This window comes from Pinus tabuliformis, chromosome 3_1 (assembly GCF_031772625.1).
Source record: "Pinus tabuliformis cultivar Carrire ecotype Pingquan chromosome 3_1, CPIR1, whole genome shotgun sequence".
NCBI lineage: Eukaryota > Viridiplantae > Streptophyta > Pinopsida > Pinales > Pinaceae > Pinus > Pinus tabuliformis.
The window spans coordinates 294,182,365-294,203,549 of NC_142301.1; the positions used below are offsets into that span (position 1 = coordinate 294,182,365).

Here is a 21,185-nt window from a genome sequence, read left to right on the forward strand (position 1 = left end):
TTGAAGCACTTAAGCTTGGAGAGGTCATTTTTCTTCCTCTTCCCTTACTGTCCCATAGATGCCAGAGCTGCATCCTCTTCCTCCTCTTTCTTGACCCGAGGTCCTTTGCCACTACTTCCCGCCTTGGTCAACCGTTTGATCTCTTCTTGGCAAAGAGCTTCCCACAGTTCTTCCCAATCTGGAAGATTCTCTCTGCCCAAAATGCTTTGGATGAATGTATCCCATTCCTCGGAGACTGCGTTCAGGGCAGTCATCACCGTCAACTCCTAATTCGGCGTGACCCTTATGGAAGTCAGTTGGTCCCGGATCTCCTGTAACCTGCTGACGAAGTGATCTATTTGCTCCCCCTTCTGCATTTGATATGACCGCAGCTGATTCTCTAATAGCATCTTCCTCTGCACGGAAGTGCCCTAATACAATGGTGTCAATGTGTCCAACATCTCCTTTGTCGTATTCTTCTCGTCAATATGCTGAACTACATGATCCTTGACCCCATCAAGAATTATGCACTTTGCCTTGGCCATCACATCCTCATACTTTTCAGTATCAGCTAGGTCGACTGGGATAGCCATGGTTCTCAAGGCGAAGGCCTCGATGAGATGTCTATCTAGAACAAACAGGATCCTGGCCTTCCATATGACAAAGTTGGACGCCCCGTCCAGCCTGCCCTGATCCCTCAGTCTGTTCATGGACATCTCTGCTCTTCTTTTCAACTCCTCTGAGTCCCTACATCCCTCCTGGAAGTTCTCTTCTAGACTCCCTCTGAGTCTCGATTTCCCTCCTAGAAATCCTTCTGCCAACAGTTGAATCGCACCAATTCGATCCCCTTTGCTCCTGCAACACTGATCTAGATTTCTTGGTGAGAAATCCACCTAGGTAATGACTCCCTTCTACCTTGGTTCTGTCCCGTTAGGTACTGTTCTGCCTCAACAGCGACAACACCCCACCAGCTTCACACTCCACAATCTGCCCATAGCTTCCTATGCCCCAACAACTGAAGAATTGAGCCTCTAGGCTCTGCGCAATCCCGACAGTGGATGAATCGCTCCACTAGCCAACTGTGTCACTCCTACTCTATTGCTTTCGCATAGGAACAACTTATATCTCTCAGGACAGTTGTTTCTGTTGCAAATTCTCTGATTTAGCTGGTGCCTTCAGCTCTCATGTGATCTGCAATGCTCTGATACCATGTTGAAATTTTGAAGTCTAACCCGTTAGAAATTTTCCTACACTATCTAGTTTATTTCTCCTACTTGTTTAATTACTCAACACGTTATTTAACCATATAAATACTGAAATAAACACAATGCAGTCTCAACCATCTACAGATCATCAATTGAAAGAAATAGACAAACACACAAGGGACACCGTTATTTTTGGACAATCGTCCCCAAGAAAACCCAACTTGGGAAAATCGGTGCAGCAGTTCTAAGGGTTTTATTATTAAGCAGATTTTCTTGAGTACAATTGGGTGCCATACTGCTCACCCCATAGAAAAATCTATCTGACAGTAATACCTCTCTTCGGAAGCAGATATTCTGAAAGTCTGCTCCACGAAACTCTCTCCAACGCCTCTCTGAGGCTCTGCGTCAGCCCTCCTGGCCTCTGCGTCAGCCTGAAACCCTCTGCGTCAGCCCTCTAATGCTCTGTGTAGCCTTTCTGGCCCTCTGTGTCACCTTTGCAGCCTCTACGTTACTCACACAAGCCCTCTGGCCCTTTGCGTAGTCACTCTAGCCTCTGTGTGGCTCCTATTGGCTCTGCGTCTACCTCTCTGCCTCTGCGCTGGTCTTTCGGCACTATCTCTGCCTCTCTGCTATGCACTCACTGCCCCTCACTGCAACTCTGATCATCGGTTCGATTTCTCTTAGCAAACCATGCTCTAGAAAATTGAACTGATTGATCAATCTGGTGTATCTCCAACTGACCCTCAAGCCTCCTCTTATACTTTTTCTGTTGAGACTTCAACAGCCGAGATTATATCTCTAATCAACAGCTAAGATTATATTTGGCTTAATCCATGTCATTTAGAACCTTCTAACCCAGTGTTATATTAATACCCATTAATATTTTTATTTTCCTAAGTTTAGACTTAGGAACCCATTAAAAATATTAATTATTTTAATATCTCCTTCATCGGGTAGAATGAAACCATTTCTGGGTCTTGGAGATCTCATGTGCTTTAGCCTCTCCACCAATTTTCATGGCTAGAGCACATCCGATGCTACCCCAAATCAACAATATGCGACTTGCCCAAACAGAGATGTTCCCACAAAAATCGTAGTCAAACAAAGTCAAACACTGCCCAGTCAACGTTGGTCAAAGCTGGCTGCTACTTGGTCAACGCAAAAACCCAACTAAACTTTCGCACGTGTGGAGGAGAAGCTTGCCCTAAAATTCGTACAACCCAATCAAATGAGGAGAGAGAGGGATATGTGTGAGATGATGAATGTCCAAATGAGGTAGATGCTCTTTCTATTTATATGCAATGTTGAGGGTGAAGAGACATGACTTTTGGGCTTCTAAGCCTACATTAGATTGTTGGCCGACCTTGACAATTTGTCCATAGAAGATATAAATTGATAATTCCATTTATACATGTCAAAATGAGATGATCTTTAGATCAATCCTACACCTCTCGGAAAGAGGAATCCAATAAAAATATCACCCCCATCATATGAGTTGTCCAAGGTGGAGTTTGGCCCTAGTCCAATAAAAAGTTCTCATTTATATAGCAAGTAATAGTGCATATAACCAAAATAGCACTTAGTGCAAAACATCGATAAACCAAAAATGTTACACACATCAAGAAGCAAGCTCTAAAATGCCTTTATAGTCCAAAATAACATGATAGATCATAGTATTATACTACAAGCTACGACGACAACAAATCAATGATCAAATCATCAATCATCATCAGAATCATCATTTGATTCCTGATCATCCTCCTCATCCTCATTTGAAGAATGAGTAGCATCCAAGTCTGCAATGGGAATATGTCTTGATTCCCCTGGCCCTGAAGTTGCTACTGGTGCTTCTAATGTATCTACCTTTGCATCCTGTGGAAATAGGTCCAAGTCCAACCAAGAAACGTCTTCATTGTTAAATGTTGGTGCTTGACTCTCCACAACCCATTCTGATGTTGGATCAAAGTGAGCCAAGACAATGTTGCTTGATTCAGGGGTTTTATTCAGCGATTGGTTGCACCTCAACCTAAGGTTGTATTGAACAAAAGCCATGTCATTCAACCACTTTTGCTCCAAACAGTTCCTCTTCTTAGTGTGTATACATTCAAACACACTCCAATTCTGCTCACACCCTGAAGCACTACATGTCTAGCTCAAAATTCGAATTGCAAATTTTTGCAATTGAGGGCATTCACTACCAAATTGTTGCCACCAATAAGCTGCAAAAAGGGTGGAATGAAAAAAAGTATTAGCAAATGAATTTGAAAGTAAATTATTAATATAAGAATTTGCAAATTTTGACAGTTCTTACCTGGGGGACTCTTTGTTCTATTTCTTATAGCCATATAAATTCCAAAGGTACCAATACTCTCACTAAAATTCAAGAGCTTGTTATGAATTTTATCTTGAGCCTTGGAATCTAGGACCATGCACTCAATGCATTTATACAATCCCCCTAAAACTTCCCCATCAGCCTCAAAATTTGTAGTGTAATGGTACCTTCAAAAATTCAGAAACAAAAACATATTAATCAAGTCAACAAAACTAAAAGTTAAAACTTATAACTTATAACTTATAAGCAATGAGCATTGAAATCCAAAATTACATACCTTGGATTTAAGTAGTAGTCGACTGCATGTAAAGGTCTATGGAGTTGTTTGTTCCATCTTTCATCAATGATTCTCCATAGAGGAATGTACTTTTGTCTTTTATCCCCATATGCTGCCTTTATTTGTTCCTTGGCCTAATCCATGGCCTCATAAACAAACCCCATGGCAAGTTTATCATTATCCACCATCCGCAAAACTCTAAAAAAAGCTCACTAAATAGCACAATCTCCTCTACCTTTGACTAAAATCTTTTGTCAAATACTTGGTCAACCATCTGTTTTCCTTTAGCCTTTTTACTTCACTGAGATGAATTCCATTCATCACATGAAAACATCTTCCTCAATTTTCATTTTTGTTGAATAAGGGATTACAACAAAAGGAAATTGGTTGCTAATCGTGTGATGGTTGATCGAACAAGCTCTTTACCCCTTGTGTGCTTTTTCAGAAGGTTCAAGACCCATGAATGGTTGTAGACGTTCCTGGTTATGGATTTTGTATCTTCCACACACTTCTTCACCCACTCAATTTTGCCAATATCCTCAAGCATGAGGTCCAAACAATGAGCTGCACATGGAGACCACCAAATGGTGGGGTGTTTTTCCTCCAACATATTTCCCGCTGCAACATAGTTAGAGGCATTATCTATGATAACTTGTACAACATTTTCAACCCCTACTTCCATAACTACTTCATCCAAAAGACGAAATAGCAATTGTGCATCCTTCACCTAATCAAATGCATCAATAGATTTGAGAAACATAGTACCTTTTGGACAAGCAATTAAGAAATTTAGTATGGTGCGAGATCTACCATCAATCCATCCATCAGACATAATTGTGCATCCTATTTTGGTCCATGATTGCTTGAACTCTGTAAGGTACTCTTGTATTCTTTGGACCTCATTTTGTAAAAGTGGCCCCCTGATATCATGAAAGCTAGGGCCTTTGAAGCCTGCTCCACATGAAGCTATAGCATCAATCATGGGCTGATAATATGCAAAATTAGTAGCATTAAAAGGTATGTCTGCATCATACCACCATCTAGCAATGCATTCATATGCAGCCTCCTTCTCTATCTTCTTCCATTTAGCATCAAGGGTTGGTTGAGAACCAGGGGTGGTGTAGGGCTAAAAGGAGGAGTCAATCCCTCTACGGGTTGTTGTCCTCTTCAAGTTAAAAGCACTTGAACTACCCTCTCCAACTCTAGCAGGGAAACTAGAGGAATCTTCAAAACTGGGCACATATTCTTCAAAATCAAGGTCACTAAGCAATGCATCATCCTTTTGACTTTTGCCTATATCTTTTTTAATTCTTTTGTTTTTCCCCTTTTCTTCATTGTAGGCTTCAATTAAACTTTGCATCTCTGCTTTAAGATTATCAGAAACATTTTCACAAGGTTTTACTTGCCCTCTCCAATGTGCTAGGTGTTCTTTAATTCTATGGATCCCCCCACCCTTAACTTTTTTCCCACAATAGTTGCAGACTTTTACCCCTTGTTCATTTAAATGGCAGTGAATCCAAGCTGGATCATTCTTGTTTTCTGGGGCCATGAGAAAGAAATGAAAAATCTGCATGGGACCCTAGTGTTTTTAGAATTCTATGGCAACTTTCTTTTTAGAGAAAAATAAGAGTAGAGGCAATAAAATACCTGGAGAAGATTTGTAAATTTTGAGAAGAGAAAAAGCTCCAACCAATCTGAAAATAAACTCTTCAATTAGCTGATTCAACTCCAAAATCTTCCTTAAGAATTTGTCAACGAAATCCCTCAAAATAACCCTACAAATTTTAATAATTGTTGACAAAAAAATAGAAGAAACTAATGGGCAAAAAAAAAAAATTCCAACAAAAAATTACAAATCTGAATTATGCATAAAAACACCAAGGTTTTAAAAAATTTTGGGAAAAAATAAATTTTTAAAGAAAAATAAAACATTAATGGTTGAAAAAAATACCTTGAATTACCCTCTTAATTTCTAAAGAAAATCAGCTCCAAAATCAACTCTGGAGCAGCCCCTACAAATCTGCATTAAAACACTGGGGTTTTTAATTTTTTTAAGAAGAAAAAAAAAATTGATTTCTAGAGAAAAATGGAACAAAAAAAAATAGCTAAAAATTCCTTGATTTACCCTATAATTTTTTGGAGAAAATTAGCTCCGAAATCATCTGAAATCAGCAATGTAGCAGCCCCAACAAAATAAAAAATAAAAATTCTTCCACGAGCTCCAAAAACCACTGAGAAAAACCCAAAGATCTCTAAAAAAAAAAATAAAAAAAATAAAATAATAAAAAATAAAAAATAAAAATCTTTGACATAGCTCGAAAATCTTCCAACCCAACAACTCTCCAACACCCCATTCAGCTCTTCAATTCCGCAAAAAAATATCCCTCAGAACAACCCTGCAAAAAACTCTCTAAATTCTCTTCACCAAACTCAATTCAAGAATTGCAGAGACTCGAATGAATAATGTGAGTGAAATAGAGGGAGTGGGCGTGGGCGTGGGGGTTTTTAAATAGCTTTAGCCCAAATTAGGTTAGAAATTAGGATTAATTATTAGAAGAAAAATATATATATATATAGATAACGATTTTTTTATTACCCAGGCCGCACGCCATGGGCCCCACGGACAAGCGGAACTGGTCTAGACCGGACCAGTTTGGTACTGAACTGATATTTTCCGGTTCAGAGGGCTAGTTCGGACCAGTTTTGCCTCCAAACCGATCAAACCAACCGGTTTTGCTGGAACCGGTTCGGTTCCGATAACATTAGCAAAGACAGAGAGGGAGCAATAGAAGTGAATTCCGAAGGAATTTCTAGTTCCGGAGAGGCAGTAGCAAGAGGCCGAGTTATTACACTAGAGGTTGCATAGGGACTACGCACAGTGAGGCAGTTTGATTTCGCTGAGGAGGAGGTTGATTCAATTGCCGAAGGCCAAGATAATTTTCTAGAGGGCCAGAGAATCACTTCCAGAAGCAACAACTGGTAGGATGACTTGATTAGAGAGAGATTTGGGCTATGCATGTGAGAGTCTGGGAAGCATTGCATAGAGGCCTGCGCAAGGGTTCTTGGAGTGTCAGTTTTCATAAATAGGTTGTGTCGAGATTGCTTGTGGAGAGAGAGAAAAGTCTCTAACAATTTTGGGTAGATTATTTGCTGAGGATTGCTTGTTTGGCATCCAGATTGTACTCAGATTTTCATTGTTGCATAATAATAATAAAACCCTCATTTGTTGCATTAGTTTTCCCACATTGGGATTTTCCGAGGACATTTGTCCAAAAATAACTGTGTCAATTTTAATGTAATGTGCAATCATTTTCTTAGTTTCTAGTTTATTTCCGCGACGTATTTTATTTGTAAAAAATTGCAATGTGATTTATTAGTTGTTTGTCGTTGCAAATAAACTGCATAATTAATCAGTTAGGAGAACAAATTTCCAGTTGCTGCAATTTAAGGAAATTTCACATGGTATCAGAGCAAGCTTGACAAGTTAGGAGCTCCGTAGAGAAGAGGGCGAAATTTCAAAGTTCAGAGGGAGTCTGAGCAAATTTCTTTCAGGTCTATGTAGAGAGCCAGCCAAGCAGTTCGAATTGTTGGGCAAGAAACTCGATTAATAGTTGCAAGGGCAGGAAAAGTTCGAACAAGCTCAGTAGCAGTTCCAGCAAGCAGTGGTGTTGTCGGGAAGCAGTTTCAGTGAGCAGATCAAAGATTTTGTTGAGCATATTTAGGCACAGTTGATTGCAATTAGACCAGCAGTAGCAGATCAACACTGGGTGGAAAACGAAGGCACACGAAATTATACTCAGTATGTCTTCAGTAAATTTTCCAGAAACCCCTAGTATGGCCACAGACAGATATGATATTCACGGAGCTACAGATTTGTCTTCCATATTGGAGGAGGAATTGCTTGCTTAACCAGCTCAATTTCACAGGGAGTCTGGCATATAGACAGTGGAGCGTCAACTCACACGACAGGAGTTAGAGAATATTTCTCCAGCTATAATGAGGAGGAGATGGGCTTCTAGATAATGATGGGAAACAGGACTAAATGCACTCCAATCGAGAGAGGTACCATTGAGATTCATAAGGAGTCAGGAGCAAGCACCAGTGTTACAAATGTATTGCATCTTTCAAGGCTAGGTATGAACCTAATTTTAGTATCTCAACTACAAGATAAGAGATATAATGTCCGCTTCATAAGGAAAAAAGGTGTTCATCAAATACCAGAACTAGAAGAAGGTAAAACAAATTGGGCTACGAAGCAACAGATTGTATGAGTTGCAATTCGACTCTCCAATTGCACTAGTAAGCAATGGTCATAACAGCGGGAGAAACCTGAATGATTTGTGGCATAGGAGGATGGGACATTTACATCATGGAGCACTTAGAATGCTCAGGGAGACAGTAACAGGTGTTCCAGAATTAGGCACAAAACATGATGATGTGTGCAAAGGGTGCATACTTGGGAAATATGCTAAGGCAACATTCCCAAGAAGTGACAGCAAATCAAATGGTGTGTTACAGCTTATACACTCAGATATTTGTGGCCCTATGTCCACTAGATTTCTCAAAGGGTACGAGTACTTCATTATTTTCATTAATGATCATTCCAAGAAAACCGGAATCTATTTCTTAAAGACCAAGGATGAGGTTTTCAATCACTTCAAGGAGTTTAAGGCTCTAGTGGAGAATGCGACAGGAAAGAAGATCAAGGTGCTTCAATCAGATAAAGGAAGTGAGTACACATATAGTGACTTCACGGGTTTCTATGTGAAGGAAGGCATCAGGAGAGAGTGGACAACTTCATACAATCCATAGCAAAATGGAGTAGTAGAGCAGAAGAACTTATGGGTAGAGGCATGTAACACAGTTGTGTATATACATAACGGGGTTCCTCAAAGAGCATTGGGGAAGATAACGCCAGAAGAAGTCTTCTCAGGGACGAAGCCAAGAGTCAATCACTTCAGGATCTTTGGCAGTGTAGCTTATTTCCATACACCAGATGAGAAGCACACCAAGTTGGATCAAACTACAGAAAAGGGGTATTTCATTGGGTATAGCGAACCCTCTAAGGCATATAGGATCTATGTTCCTAGTAGCAGGAATATTATTGTGAGATGAGAAGTGAAGTTTATTGAGGACAGAGCCTTCACGAAATGCTAGCAGGTAATTAGAGAACAATCACGGGGATCCAGTACAGTTACCAGTACCAACACGTCCTTTGATGCAGGAGATCCAGTAAGTTCGCAGCAGAGGCAGGATGAGGAGCTAGTTAATCCTCCCACAACTAGTGGTCGAACCAACAGGGAAGTTCGTCAGAGATTGAGAGATGTAGAAGAGTTTATTGGAGCTCCTAGGATGAACAAGAGAGAACGCAGACAAGTACCAAGCATTAGTGGCATAGATTGTAGAGCCCTCTAGCTATCAAGAGGCCGCACAACATCAGTTGTGGATAGATGCCATGGTGGAAGAATACAGTTCCATCATGACAAATGATGTTTGGGAGGTAGTGTCAAGGCTTGAGGATAGGTCAGTTGTGGGCTCTCGATGGATTTATAAGTTCAAGTACGTTGAAAATGGCAGCGTGGAGAAGTACAAGGCTAGATTCATGGCAAAGCGGTATGTGTAGAAGGAAGGGATAGATTATGAGGAGACCTTCACCCCAGTTGCCAAATATACTTCTATCCGGTTGGTTATTTCTCTAGCAGCACAAATGGGATGGTAGATTCACCAAATGGACGTCAAGACAACCTTCTTGAATGGGGTGATAGATGAGGAGATATATATAGAACAGTCAGAGGGCTTCGAGACACATGAGGAGCACATATGTGTGTAGACTAAAGAAAGCTCTATAGAGGCTCAAACAGGCTACCAAGGCATGGTATGGTTGGATTGACAACTACTTGCAGCAGATGGGATTCATCAAGAGTGATGCAAATCCCAACATTTACTATCTAATGGTAAAAGATGAGCCACTCATCCTAGTATTGTATGTGGATGACCTTTTCTTGACAGGGTCATCAAGGCTCATAGAGGACTACAAGAGGAACTTGGCAAAAAAATTTGACATGAAGGATTTGGGGTTGATGCATTACTTTCTAGGCCTAGAAGTGTGGCAGAAGGACAAGGATATCTTCCTTGGTCAAGGGAGATATGCTACAAAGATTTTGAAGAGATTCAGGATGCGGGATTATAGACCCATGTCTACGGTTATGATCACAAATTGGAGGAAGATAGATGCATCAAAGGACGAAGACATTGACCCCACCTTGTATCGACAGCTTATTGGTTCCCTCATGTATCTGGTCAATACTAGGCTAGATATTTGCTTCGCAGTCAACACTTTCAATCAATTTATGGTAGGACCTAAGAGAGTGCATTGGACAGTAGCGAGGCACATTCTAAGGTATTTGTGCAGCACAGTCGAATATGGATTGAGGTATACTCGAGGTGATGGTGTCAGACTATGTGGATTCACAAACGCAGATTGGGCAGGTAGTGTAGTGGACAAGAAAAAGCACATCAGGGTGTTGCTTCAGCGTTGGATCAGGTGTTGTTTCTTGGTGTAGCAAGAAGCAGAAGTCAGTAGCACTGAGCTTTGTGAAAGAAGAGTATATGGTAGTTAGCACAACCACGAACAAAGCTATATGGTTTCGGAAGTTGTTGGTGAGCCTATTCGATCAGAGAATGGAGCCGACTAATATCTACTATGATAATCAAAGTTGCATCAGGCTCTCTAAAAATTCAATGTTTCATGATAGGTCGAAACACATAGATATTAGATATCACTTCATCAAAGATTGTGTGCAACGTGGAATGGTCCAGCTACAACATGTTCCCATAGATGAGCAAGTTGCAGATATACTCACAAAAGCTCTAGGAAGAGCTAAGTTCATCTATTTTAGAGAACATATGGGTATAGTGGAGAACCCTTTTCAGTAGCAAGAGCTTTTGGTTCTGAACAGCAGCATGAGATCAGTGATAGCACAGAGCAGAGTTAGCAGCAGTACAGGTGGTACAAGGCAGTGTCAGCATCAGCACAGATGCAGGATGGTTTAGCTATTGAGTAGCAGATGAATCAAAGTATGCGCAATGGCTTGATGGGCTATGACAGGTTGTCCCAGATGTTAGACATTAGTAGCGTATGGGTAGATGTTATGAGACAGAGAGAACACCTTTCTCGCTAAGAGGGAGTGTTAGTTTTTGCAGCATCAGACAGGTGTTCTAGTCTCGACTTTGGTTAGAGAGGCTAAGGAACACAAGTTCTCCAAATCCAGAAAAAGTTTCAAGAGAAAACACCTAAAGATGGCCCAATTAATTTAATTGATCAATAATAAAATGTTTCCTAAGTCCAACTTAGGAAAAGTTATTAATTACTAGTAATTAATTAAGAAATGTGAGAATTCTCTAGAAACTCACACGAATCGAGTTGAAGATGATATTAGTCGTTGATGGGGATCTAATCATGGCCATTGGTTCACCAGCGAGAGATTATAAGAGCAACTCGATGGGTAAATGGAGAAGAAACTTGTGAGGTCGAGTTCCTTAGCAGATCAAGCTACCGAGTTTCAGATATCGAGCAAGGGAAAGAAGTTCGAGCCAGGAAGGACACAGAGACAGAGAGGGAGCAACAGAAATGAATTTCGGAGGAATTTCCAGTTCTGGAGAAGCAGCGACAAGAGGCCAAGTTATTCCACTAGAGGTTGCATAGGGACTACACAGACAGCTTCAGTGAGGTAGCTTGATTTGGCTAAGGAGGAGATCGATTCAGTTGTCGGAGGCCGCGATAATTTTCCAAAGGGCCAGAGAATCACTTCCAAAGGTAGTAGCTAGCAAGACGACTTGAATAGAGGCAGATTCAGGCTATGTGTGTGAGGGTCTACGCAAGGGTTCTTGGAGGGCTAGTTTTTTAAGCAGGTTGTGCCATGATTGCTTATGGAGAGATGTTAAGTTATGGTATGTTCTATGCTTATAACAGTTTACTTCTTTTCTTTATTATATTCCACAGATTAGCAATCACATGTACATAAAGTAAAGAGCAGATAGAACATTAAACGATTGACAGAAAACAGGCCAAGACAAGAGACACAAGATGTGGCGGCTAGCCAGGGACAAACCCCACAATGTGTGGGGAAACCCTTTGATCAAATCTTCTTTTATCTTCAATAATTCAGCAGAGAGAAATAGTACAATAAATCTGATTCATATCAACAATAGCAAACCCTAGATCAGCAGCATCAGCATTAGCGACTTCATCATCAAACTAGGGCAGACTATATCTCACAAACCGATCGTCGGATAGGCTTGATTCCACCACCAAAAGTTGCAACTTCCAGAGGAGATTCAGATGAACCTACATCGCAGTTCAGATGAAGAGATCTTCTAGTCCACGCAGGTCAAACTTTACTTCTGCAGTTGCAGCTTCAGTTTCAGCAGCTTCCGGCTTCAATCTAGGGCAGTCGATATCTTACAAGCCGTCCGTTGGATTGACTTGATTCCACCACCAAAAGTTGCAGCTTTTAGAGGAGATCCAGATGGACCTACATCGCAGCTCAGATGAAGAGATCTTCTAGTCCACGCAGGTCAAACTTTACTTCTGCAGTTGCAGCTTCAGTTTCGGCAGCTTCCGGCTTCAAACTAGGACAGTCGATATCTTGCAAACCGTTTGTCGGATTGACTTGATTCCACCACCAAAAGTTACGGCTTTCAGAGGAGATCCAGATGGACCTACAACGCAGTTCGGATGAAGAGATCTTCTAGTCCACACAGGTCAAACTTTACTTCTGCAGTTGCAGCTTCAGTTTCGGCAGCTTTCGACTTCACATGTGTGAGAGAGAGACCCTTGTCTGCGTAGTAGAGAAGAGACTCTTTTCTGCGCAGTAGAGAGAGAGAGATGTGATGAGATGCGTGAGTCCAAATGAGGAAAAGTCCTCCTGTATTTAAACACAATGTTGGTGTTTGAATAGATGTGACTGTTGGGCTTCTGAGCCTACATGAGTTGTAGGTTGGCTTGATAATAATTCCATAATCAAAATAAATTCATATCTCCATGAATACTTATCGGCATCGGATGATCTTTATATCAATCCTACACCTCTCGACGACAGGAATCTAATAAAAATATTATCAACCATGAATAAGATGACCCACATGAAGTTTTGCCCTAGTTGCCAATTTTAACACTCCCTCTCAACTAGGGAGAACTTCATCTGCAATCTGTCTATCGGTCGTTACTATTCATCCATCAAATGCACTGCCTTGTATAGCCTGACCCTTGCCCTGCTCTGCTCTATTCTGCTTGTTCTACTTTGTCTTGTTCAGCCCTGTATTGATCTGCACGGCTCTGCTTTGTTATGCGCTACTTTGCTTTTGTTCGAATTATGAAGAAGAAGAAATGATCGAGGATGTATCATACTGACTCAAAGTCAATCTCAGAGTATGTACCACTGGTCCCAGACCAGTCTCAACCAACCCTAAGTCAGCGTCATAGTGAGTACAACTCCACTGGTCCCAGACCAGTCTCAACCGACCCAAAGTCAGCTTCATAGTAAGTACCACTCCTACCACTGGTCCCAGACCAGTATCGTAGTCTCAGAGAGTGTACCACTGGTCCCAGACCAGTACTGCACTGACACGAAGTCAGTCTCAGAGTATGTACCACTGGTCCCAGACCAGTCTCAACCGACCCAAAGTTAGCGTCATAGTATGGTACAACTCCTACCACTGGTCCCAGACCAGTCTCAACCGACCCGAAGTCAGCGTCATAGTATGGTACAACTCCTACCACTGGTCCCAGACCAGTCTCAACCGACCCGAAGTCAGCGTCATAGTATGGTACAACTCCTACCACTGGTCCCAGACTAGCATCATTGATCCCAGATCAATGGAGGTCATCCTAGTGTAGGGAGTACGGTAGATACAACGATGCGTCCATCGGTACTACTATGGTCCCTAACATCATTTCCCTGCTCATTGATCAGATGAGAGGTACTTCCCATGAGTCCTAGACTGCATGGTAGGATGCCTCGACAGGAGAACTAATCAATCTTGTCCTCACAAGAGAACACATCAGTTCTTCTACAATCGCCATGGAGAATACATCAACCCAGGCCGCCATGGAGAACACATCAATCTAGGCCTCGCAGGAGAACACATCAATCCTGCTACAATCGCCATGGAGAACACATCAATCCAGGCCTCACAGGAGAACTAATCATCCTGCTACACAGGAGAGCGAATCATCCTGTTCCACAAGAGAGCGAATCATCTTGTCCCACAAGAGAGCGAATCATCTTGTTCTAGTGTGCACCACCAGAGGAGGGTGAGTCACCCTGTGGTCGTATGTTGCTCCAGTAAGAACCGCAAGCCCTCAAAGCTCCCAGAGCTCAATGTATGCAACATGCAAGACCCTTGTACAAGGGTTTCTTGACGACTCCAAGTCGTTTGGGAAAATCACAGATTCGATCTTTCCTCGGGGCTATGACAAGGTGTATCGACCTGTACATCATCTTAATGCAATGGAGCCTCCTTGCTCATCGATTTACCATATCCCAGATGATGTCTATCTGCTGGAGCAATCGACGAATCTGGGATTCCTCAATAATCGAATCCCACCTCTGGTTGTTACAGAGAATCACAGTGGTATCCAATGTAAATCCAAACAGCTCACTGAAGAGCTTCTGCAACCAGACTGCCTCACAGGAGGCCATGCTAGTAGCAATATATTCTGCTTCGGCAATGCTCAAAGCCATCGACTTATGCTTCTTGCTCATCCAGGATATCGAAGCAGATCCCAAGGTGAAACAACACCCGAAAGTGCTCTTACAGTCCACCACACTGCCTGCCCAATCAGCATCAGTATATCCAAGTAGTCTCACATCTCCGGCAATGTATCTTAACCCATTAGTAATTGTGCCATGAAGATATCTCAGAAGATTCTTGGCATCAATCCAGTGAGGCTCAACCAAATATGAGCTCACAATGCTAACTACAAAACATATGTTCGGATGGAGGTTCACCAAGAACATCAATGCAAATGAGTTTATGAAACTCAGAGGCATTTCTCAAATCTGGTCTGACATCACTACCATATAGCTTCTAAATGTTAAGATCCTCGAGGTAGTCACAAGCTTGCAGTCCATCATACAGTATCTTTCCAATATCTTTACCACATATTTTCCTTGAGATAGGAAAATTTCCCTTGGCTTCTGCGACACTTCAAGTCCTTGGTCTTTCATTTCAAATTCAGAAGCCAACTCCCTCTTACATTTGTGAATGAGAGGGTCTCCACCTGTTAGAAAGAGGTCATCCACATACAGCACCAGTATGAGAGGCTTGTCATCTTCAACCTTAAAGTAAAGGTTAGGATCGGCTTCATTCCTAGTGAATCCCAACTTCATCAAGTAGCTATCGATCCTCTCATACCATGCTCGGGGTGCTTGCTTCAGCCCATAGAGAGCCTTCTTCAACCTGCATACATGAGATTTTCGATCATAAATCTCCAATCCTTCAGCTTGCTCCACGTAGACCTCTTCTTTGATCGAACCATGCAAGAACGCGGTCTTGACATCCATCTGATGTAGGTTCCATCCTTGTGAAGCCGCAAGGGCTATGATCAAGCGGATGGTCGTATATCTGGCAACAGGTGCAAATATCACATCATAGTCTATACCTTCCTTCTGGGAGAAACCACGAGCAACAAAACGAGCCTTATACTATTCCGTACTTCCATCTGCTACAGCTTTATCTTGTAAATCTAGTTTGAAGTAACAATTGTCTTGTCTTGGGGTCTGGGAACTACTTCCCAGACATCATTCTCCATAATGGTCATAGCATCCTTCCATACTTGATGCTTGACGGCATCTGAGAATGATGAAGGCTCATTTTGTATGATTGTGCTCATACTGGTCAGGTATCCCTGATACCTGTTGGGTTTCTTACTTTCACGGAAGGTTCCTCAGGGTGCAGCATTTCCTTCAGCATCATTAAGTAGTCCCCTAAGCCATGAAGGCCTCTTCCTAGAAGAGGAAGGCTCAGGTGGATAAATAGGATCCATCGGTTCTTCCACATTAGGCATTGTTACATCATCTACCCATAGAGACATCTTCCACAATCGTACGGTTCTTCCTTTCTGCCACACCATTCTGCTCAAGAGTATGTGGTGTAGTAGTCTCCCTCTTAATGCCAGCCTCATATATGCTTGAGTGAACCAACTGTAATATATCGGAGGTCTTGCTTTGGTTTGAGGGGAATGGTCCCCTTATGAGCTTTCCTTCAGCACATCCTGGACATACACCTTCTTTCTCTACTCAGAATCGGGCATCCCTGTCACCATTTGTCTTACACCGAGTAGAGCTTTATAATGAAGGTGGGCAAACCTCCGATGCCAAAGTTCGGACTGAAGAGATGTGTCATAAGATATGACACTTGGCAGACTTCCATCGACCTGATATCCACTCAGGAAATCAACACGAAACCCAAGAGTAAAGGCATCTTTAACATTATTTTTCCATATACGTACCTTGCCATCGCTGAAGGTTACCTTGTAGCCTTTGTCTTCCATTGCCGAGATGGACACCAAGTTCTTTTTGAGGTCAGGTGCATTTAATACATGTTGGAATTTCTAGCCTTCTTGAATGGTTGTCCTCTTCCTTGATTCCCAGCTCTCCTCTTACCTTTGCTATTGAATTTGTCATTCCTTTGATTGCCATCAGAGGGATTTTGATCATTGTCCCGGTGTGAGTCTTTTCTATCAGGGCACTCCCTTGCATAGTGACCTGCTTTATCGCAGATGTAACATCGTCCTTTTCTTCCATCCTTAGGTCCAGCCTTTCCTTTTGATTTAGTCCCGAAATTATTTATTTTCTTAGCATGAGAAGAAAAGGCAGCAGGAGGACCTTTAGGCATGGGCATTTCTTGCTCTTCTACCCTTGTTTCTTCTTGAATGCATCTAGCCATTAATTCCTCGAAACCAGGAATTACATTATTGTTCAGAAGAGTAGTCCTGAACACGTACCATTCGGATGGTAATCCTCCAAGAGTTGTGAGTGCCATTTCTCTGTCAGTAATAGTCTCCCCAATAGATAGGAGATCGTTCTTGATCTCGATGATTCTTAAGAAGTATGCTTGCATACTCTCATCTTTACCCTTCTTGATTTTCCTTAGCGTATTTCTAAGAAACAAAACTTGATTTGCATCATTTACTTTAAATAAACTCACCAGTCTATCGTAGATTTCCTTGGAGGTGTCTAGATCAGAGATGCAGGCCACCAAGCGCTTGTTGATAGAGTCTCGGATGATCTTCTTTGCTTAGACTTCACCGGTTTTCCATTTGTTCCTGGCAGCAACGGATGCATTTGATGGAGGCTCAACAATATTGCCTCTCACATGGTCCAACACTCCTTGATCCTCAAAGGTTAGATTGATAGACATCTTCCATCTGTGATAGTCAGCTTTCTCACGGAGCTTGTCTTCGGCAAGAAAGAGTGTTGATGACCCCATCGTTCTTTTAGGATAGCCTTGCCAATCTTCTCTTAGGTGATTGCTCTTGCTCTTGCTCGGGCTTTGTCTTCACCTCAGCTCTGATACCATGTTAAATTATGGTATGTTCTATGCTTATAACAGTTTACTTCTTTTCCTTATTATATTCCACAGATTAGCAATCACATGTATATAAAGTAAAGTGCAGATAGAACATTAAGCGATCGACAGAAAACAAGCCAAGACAAGAGACACAAGATGTGGTGACTAGCTAGGGACAAACCCCACAATGTGTGGGGAAACCCTTTGATCAAATCTTCTTTTATCTTCAATAATTCAGCAAAGAGAAATAGTACAATAAATCTGATTCATATCAGCAGTAGCAAACCCTAGATTAGCAGCATCAGCATTAGCAACTTCATCATCAAACTAGGGCAGATGATATCTCACAAACCGACCATCGGATCGACTTGATTCCACCACCAAAAGTTGCAGCTTCCAGAGGAGGTTCAGATGAACCTACAACGCAGTTCAGATGAGGAGATCTTCTAGTCCACGCAGGTCAACCTTTACTTCTGCAATTGCAGCTTCAGTTTCAGCAACTTTCGGCTTCAAACTAGGGCAGTCGATATCTTGCAAACCGTCTGTCGGATTGACTTGATTCCACCACCAAAAGTTGTGGCTTTCAGAGGAGATCTAGATGGACCTACAGCACAGTTCAGATGAAGAGATCTTCTAGTCCACGCAGGTCAAACTTTACTTCTGCAGTTGCAACTTCAGTTTCGACAGCTTTCGGCTTCAAACTAGGGTAGTCGATATCTTGCAAACCGTCTGTCGGATTGACTTGATTCCACCACCAAAAGTTGCGGCTTTCAGAGGAGATCCAGATGGACCTATAGCACAGTTCAGAGAAAGAGATCTGCTAGTCCACACAGGTCAAACTTTACTTCTGCAGTTGCAGCTTCAGTTTCGGCAGCTTCCGGCTTCACATGTGTGAGAGAGAGACCCTTTTCTGCGCAGTAGAGAAGAGACTCTTTTCTACGCAGTAGAGAGAGATGTGATGAGATGAGTGAGTCCAAATGAGGAAAAGTCCTCTTATATTTATACACAATGTTGGTGTTTGAATAGATGCGACTGTTGGGCTTCTGAGCCTACATGAGTTGTAGGTTGGCTTGATAATAATTCCATAATCAAAATAAATTCATATCTCCATGAATACTTATCGGAATCGGATTATCTTTATATCAATCCTACACCTCTTGACGAGAGGAATCTAATAAAAATATTATCAGCCATGAATAAGATGACCCACATGAAGTTTTGCCCTAGTTGCCAATTTTAACAAGAGAGAGAAAAGTCTCTCTAATAATTTTGGTCAGATTATTTGCTGAGGATTGCCAGTTTAGCATCTAGATTCTACTCAGATTTTCACTATTGCACAGTAATAATAAAACCCTCATCTAATGAACAGGTTTTCCCACATTGGGTTTTTACGGAGACATTTATCCAAAAATAACTGTGTCAATTTTATTGTGTGTGTTATCATTTCCTCGATTTCCAATTTATTTTCACAGCACATTTTATTTGTGAAAAATTGCAGTGTGATTTATTCGTCGTTTTCCGTAGCAAATAAACTGAATAATTAATCAGTTAGGAGAATAAATTTCCAGTTGCTGCAATTTAAGAAAATTTCACATAATTAAGTCTTTTCTACCAACATAAAGTGAATTTCGAATAGTTTTTTTGCAGCAATGCTTGATATACTTGACAATTGGGCAAAACTTAAGATCAATTTGGTCAAAACTATCTCGACTTAACCCTGAAACACCATACGGAAAAACTTCACAATTTTGTTGCTGATTCTATTCAGACTTTGTTCTACAACAGCAGAATGGATCATAGACCAGTATGTTTAGATTGTCTGTATACCCCAAATGCTGAGCAGCCCAAATAAAATGTTAGAAAAAATAGAGAAATGAAAGTTCCAGATTGGATTAAAAAAACAACTCTATCAATCTAGAATTTCCATTTCTCTATTATCTCTAACATAAAAACCAAAAGAAACATGAATGAAGTATATGAACCCAAAAGAAACATGAATGAAGTATATGAACCCACTTTTCGCTTCTGGTAACTGGTAACTTAGGCTCGCTTCTCTCGTCCAATAACTCTAATCAGGTCTTTTCTGCCAACATAAAGTGAATTTCAAAGAGTTCTCTTGCAGTAATGCTTGATATACATGACAATTGGGCAAAATTTTAGATCAATTCGGTCAAAACTATCTCAACCCTGAAACACCATACGGAAAACTTTACAGAATTGTTGATGATTTGATTCAGACTGTTTGTTCTACAACTGCAAGATGGATAATAGACCGGTATGTTTAGATTGTTTGTATGCCCCAAATGCTGTCACTAAGTGAAGAGCAGCCCAAATAAACTCAAACAGAAACATGAATAAAATAGATATGCCATACCTTTTGTTTCCAAGATGCATTTATTTATGAAGTCCAAGTTTGAAGAGAAACTAAATAAATCATTCCTTTCTTTTTGTCTGCCAATTTAATAAAATAAAATAAAGGACTCTTAGAAATCATGAATAGGATCTTCTAGCTAGCATGCTTAAAAAAAAAATCATTCAGGTTAATTTGTCAGGATTTTACCCCTAAAAAAAACTACTAGCACTTACATGTTCGTTATACAGAAATCGTAACGGTTGGCCATTTCGTTGGTGAGGTTGGTGTTCATATCCATAATTTGTTGATAAGCACGCCTTGCGAATTGAGATAATAGATGTTCGGTTGCTGACGAAGTATCGTTTAACTGAGCCCGAACGCCAAGCACGACAATAAAACCCCACACTGCATATAAAGATAGACTTGAATTTACCATTTCTCTATTTTTTGAATTCATCGAATTCAAGGTTGCAGACCGAAACAGCTACGTGACTTGAGATCACGGGTTCGATTCCCGCTCTGTTTCGAGGACAAACAAATTATATTTTCACAGAGCTGACAAGCAAAACCATGCACTTTGGGATTAAAGGCTTGACGGACATCAAGATGGGCACTAAAATATTCAAGGCTGTGTGCCTTGAAGCGTAGAAAGTTTCAAGTTTTTTCAGATCTGATGCTGCCATCTTTGACTCCGCAATTGGAATCGTTCAGCACGTGCGTGCTTGGTTTATTATTGTTTCAGGCCTGAATCTTATAATACTGATGGCCATGCCATTTTATGCCGTCGGTTATTTTATTCCCCGTCATGTGTCTGGTTATAAGAGATGACAAACAACGCAAATCTTAAGCAAAGAAAGCATATATGGTAGTTCTCTGGTATTATGCATAGTAAAACTTCGCTCGTCTGTAAGTTGACTTCAACATCTTTCACGTTAAAACGGGAATGATTGGAAATCGTAGACAGCACAGCGTTCTTTTACGTTCGTAAAAAGAGTTGCTCAATGGTTTTGACGTTTTAATATTTTTTTATTTTATAAAAGAAATATCAAAAGGTTAAAAATTAATGGAGATATAATTGACTGAAAAAGTCAACTTTTTTGGTTTGTTTTTTATTGTTTTCGTTTAAAATAGATGGAGACCTTTGGAAATACATGAAAGATAATCAGTGTTTTATTTACCATTATTTAATTTTTAGATTTTAGAGCAAGAATAATAGAATATTAATCAATGCATTACAAGAAGAGTATACAATAATTTTTTAGGTGGAAATTTTTTTAAGAGAAAAATTATTGATTGTTTTTTTACTTTAATTTATGAATATATAATTGTTTAGCCACAACTAAGGAGGAAGCCCTAACTCTCTAGTACTCTAGAAAAGCGTTCAAGTTTACTACGTAGTTCCAACTCCTGAAAGGATGTCCCTACACCCTAATTTACAAGCTCTAACTGGAAGGACGTTCCAAC

At 40.8% G+C, this 21,185-nt stretch overlaps 1 protein-coding gene across 2 annotated transcripts in view; it reads right to left on the reverse strand.

Moving 5' to 3' along the window:
• LOC149186940 (ABC transporter G family member 28-like) overlaps positions 1-20,603 on the reverse strand; it is a 581,368-nt gene extending 560,765 nt beyond the window's left edge. For both annotated transcript variants that reach the window (XM_089412709.1, XM_089412708.1), the window contains exons 1-2: positions 19,955-20,603; positions 19,743-19,819 (exon numbers count right to left, since the gene is read on the reverse strand). In XM_089412709.1, coding sequence (XP_089268835.1) covers positions 19,743-19,819; positions 19,955-20,178 — 301 coding nt within the window. In that variant the 5' untranslated portion in view covers positions 20,179-20,603. The remainder of the gene's footprint in view (positions 1-19,742; positions 19,820-19,954) is intronic.
• Positions 20,604-21,185: the final 582 nt, after the last annotated feature.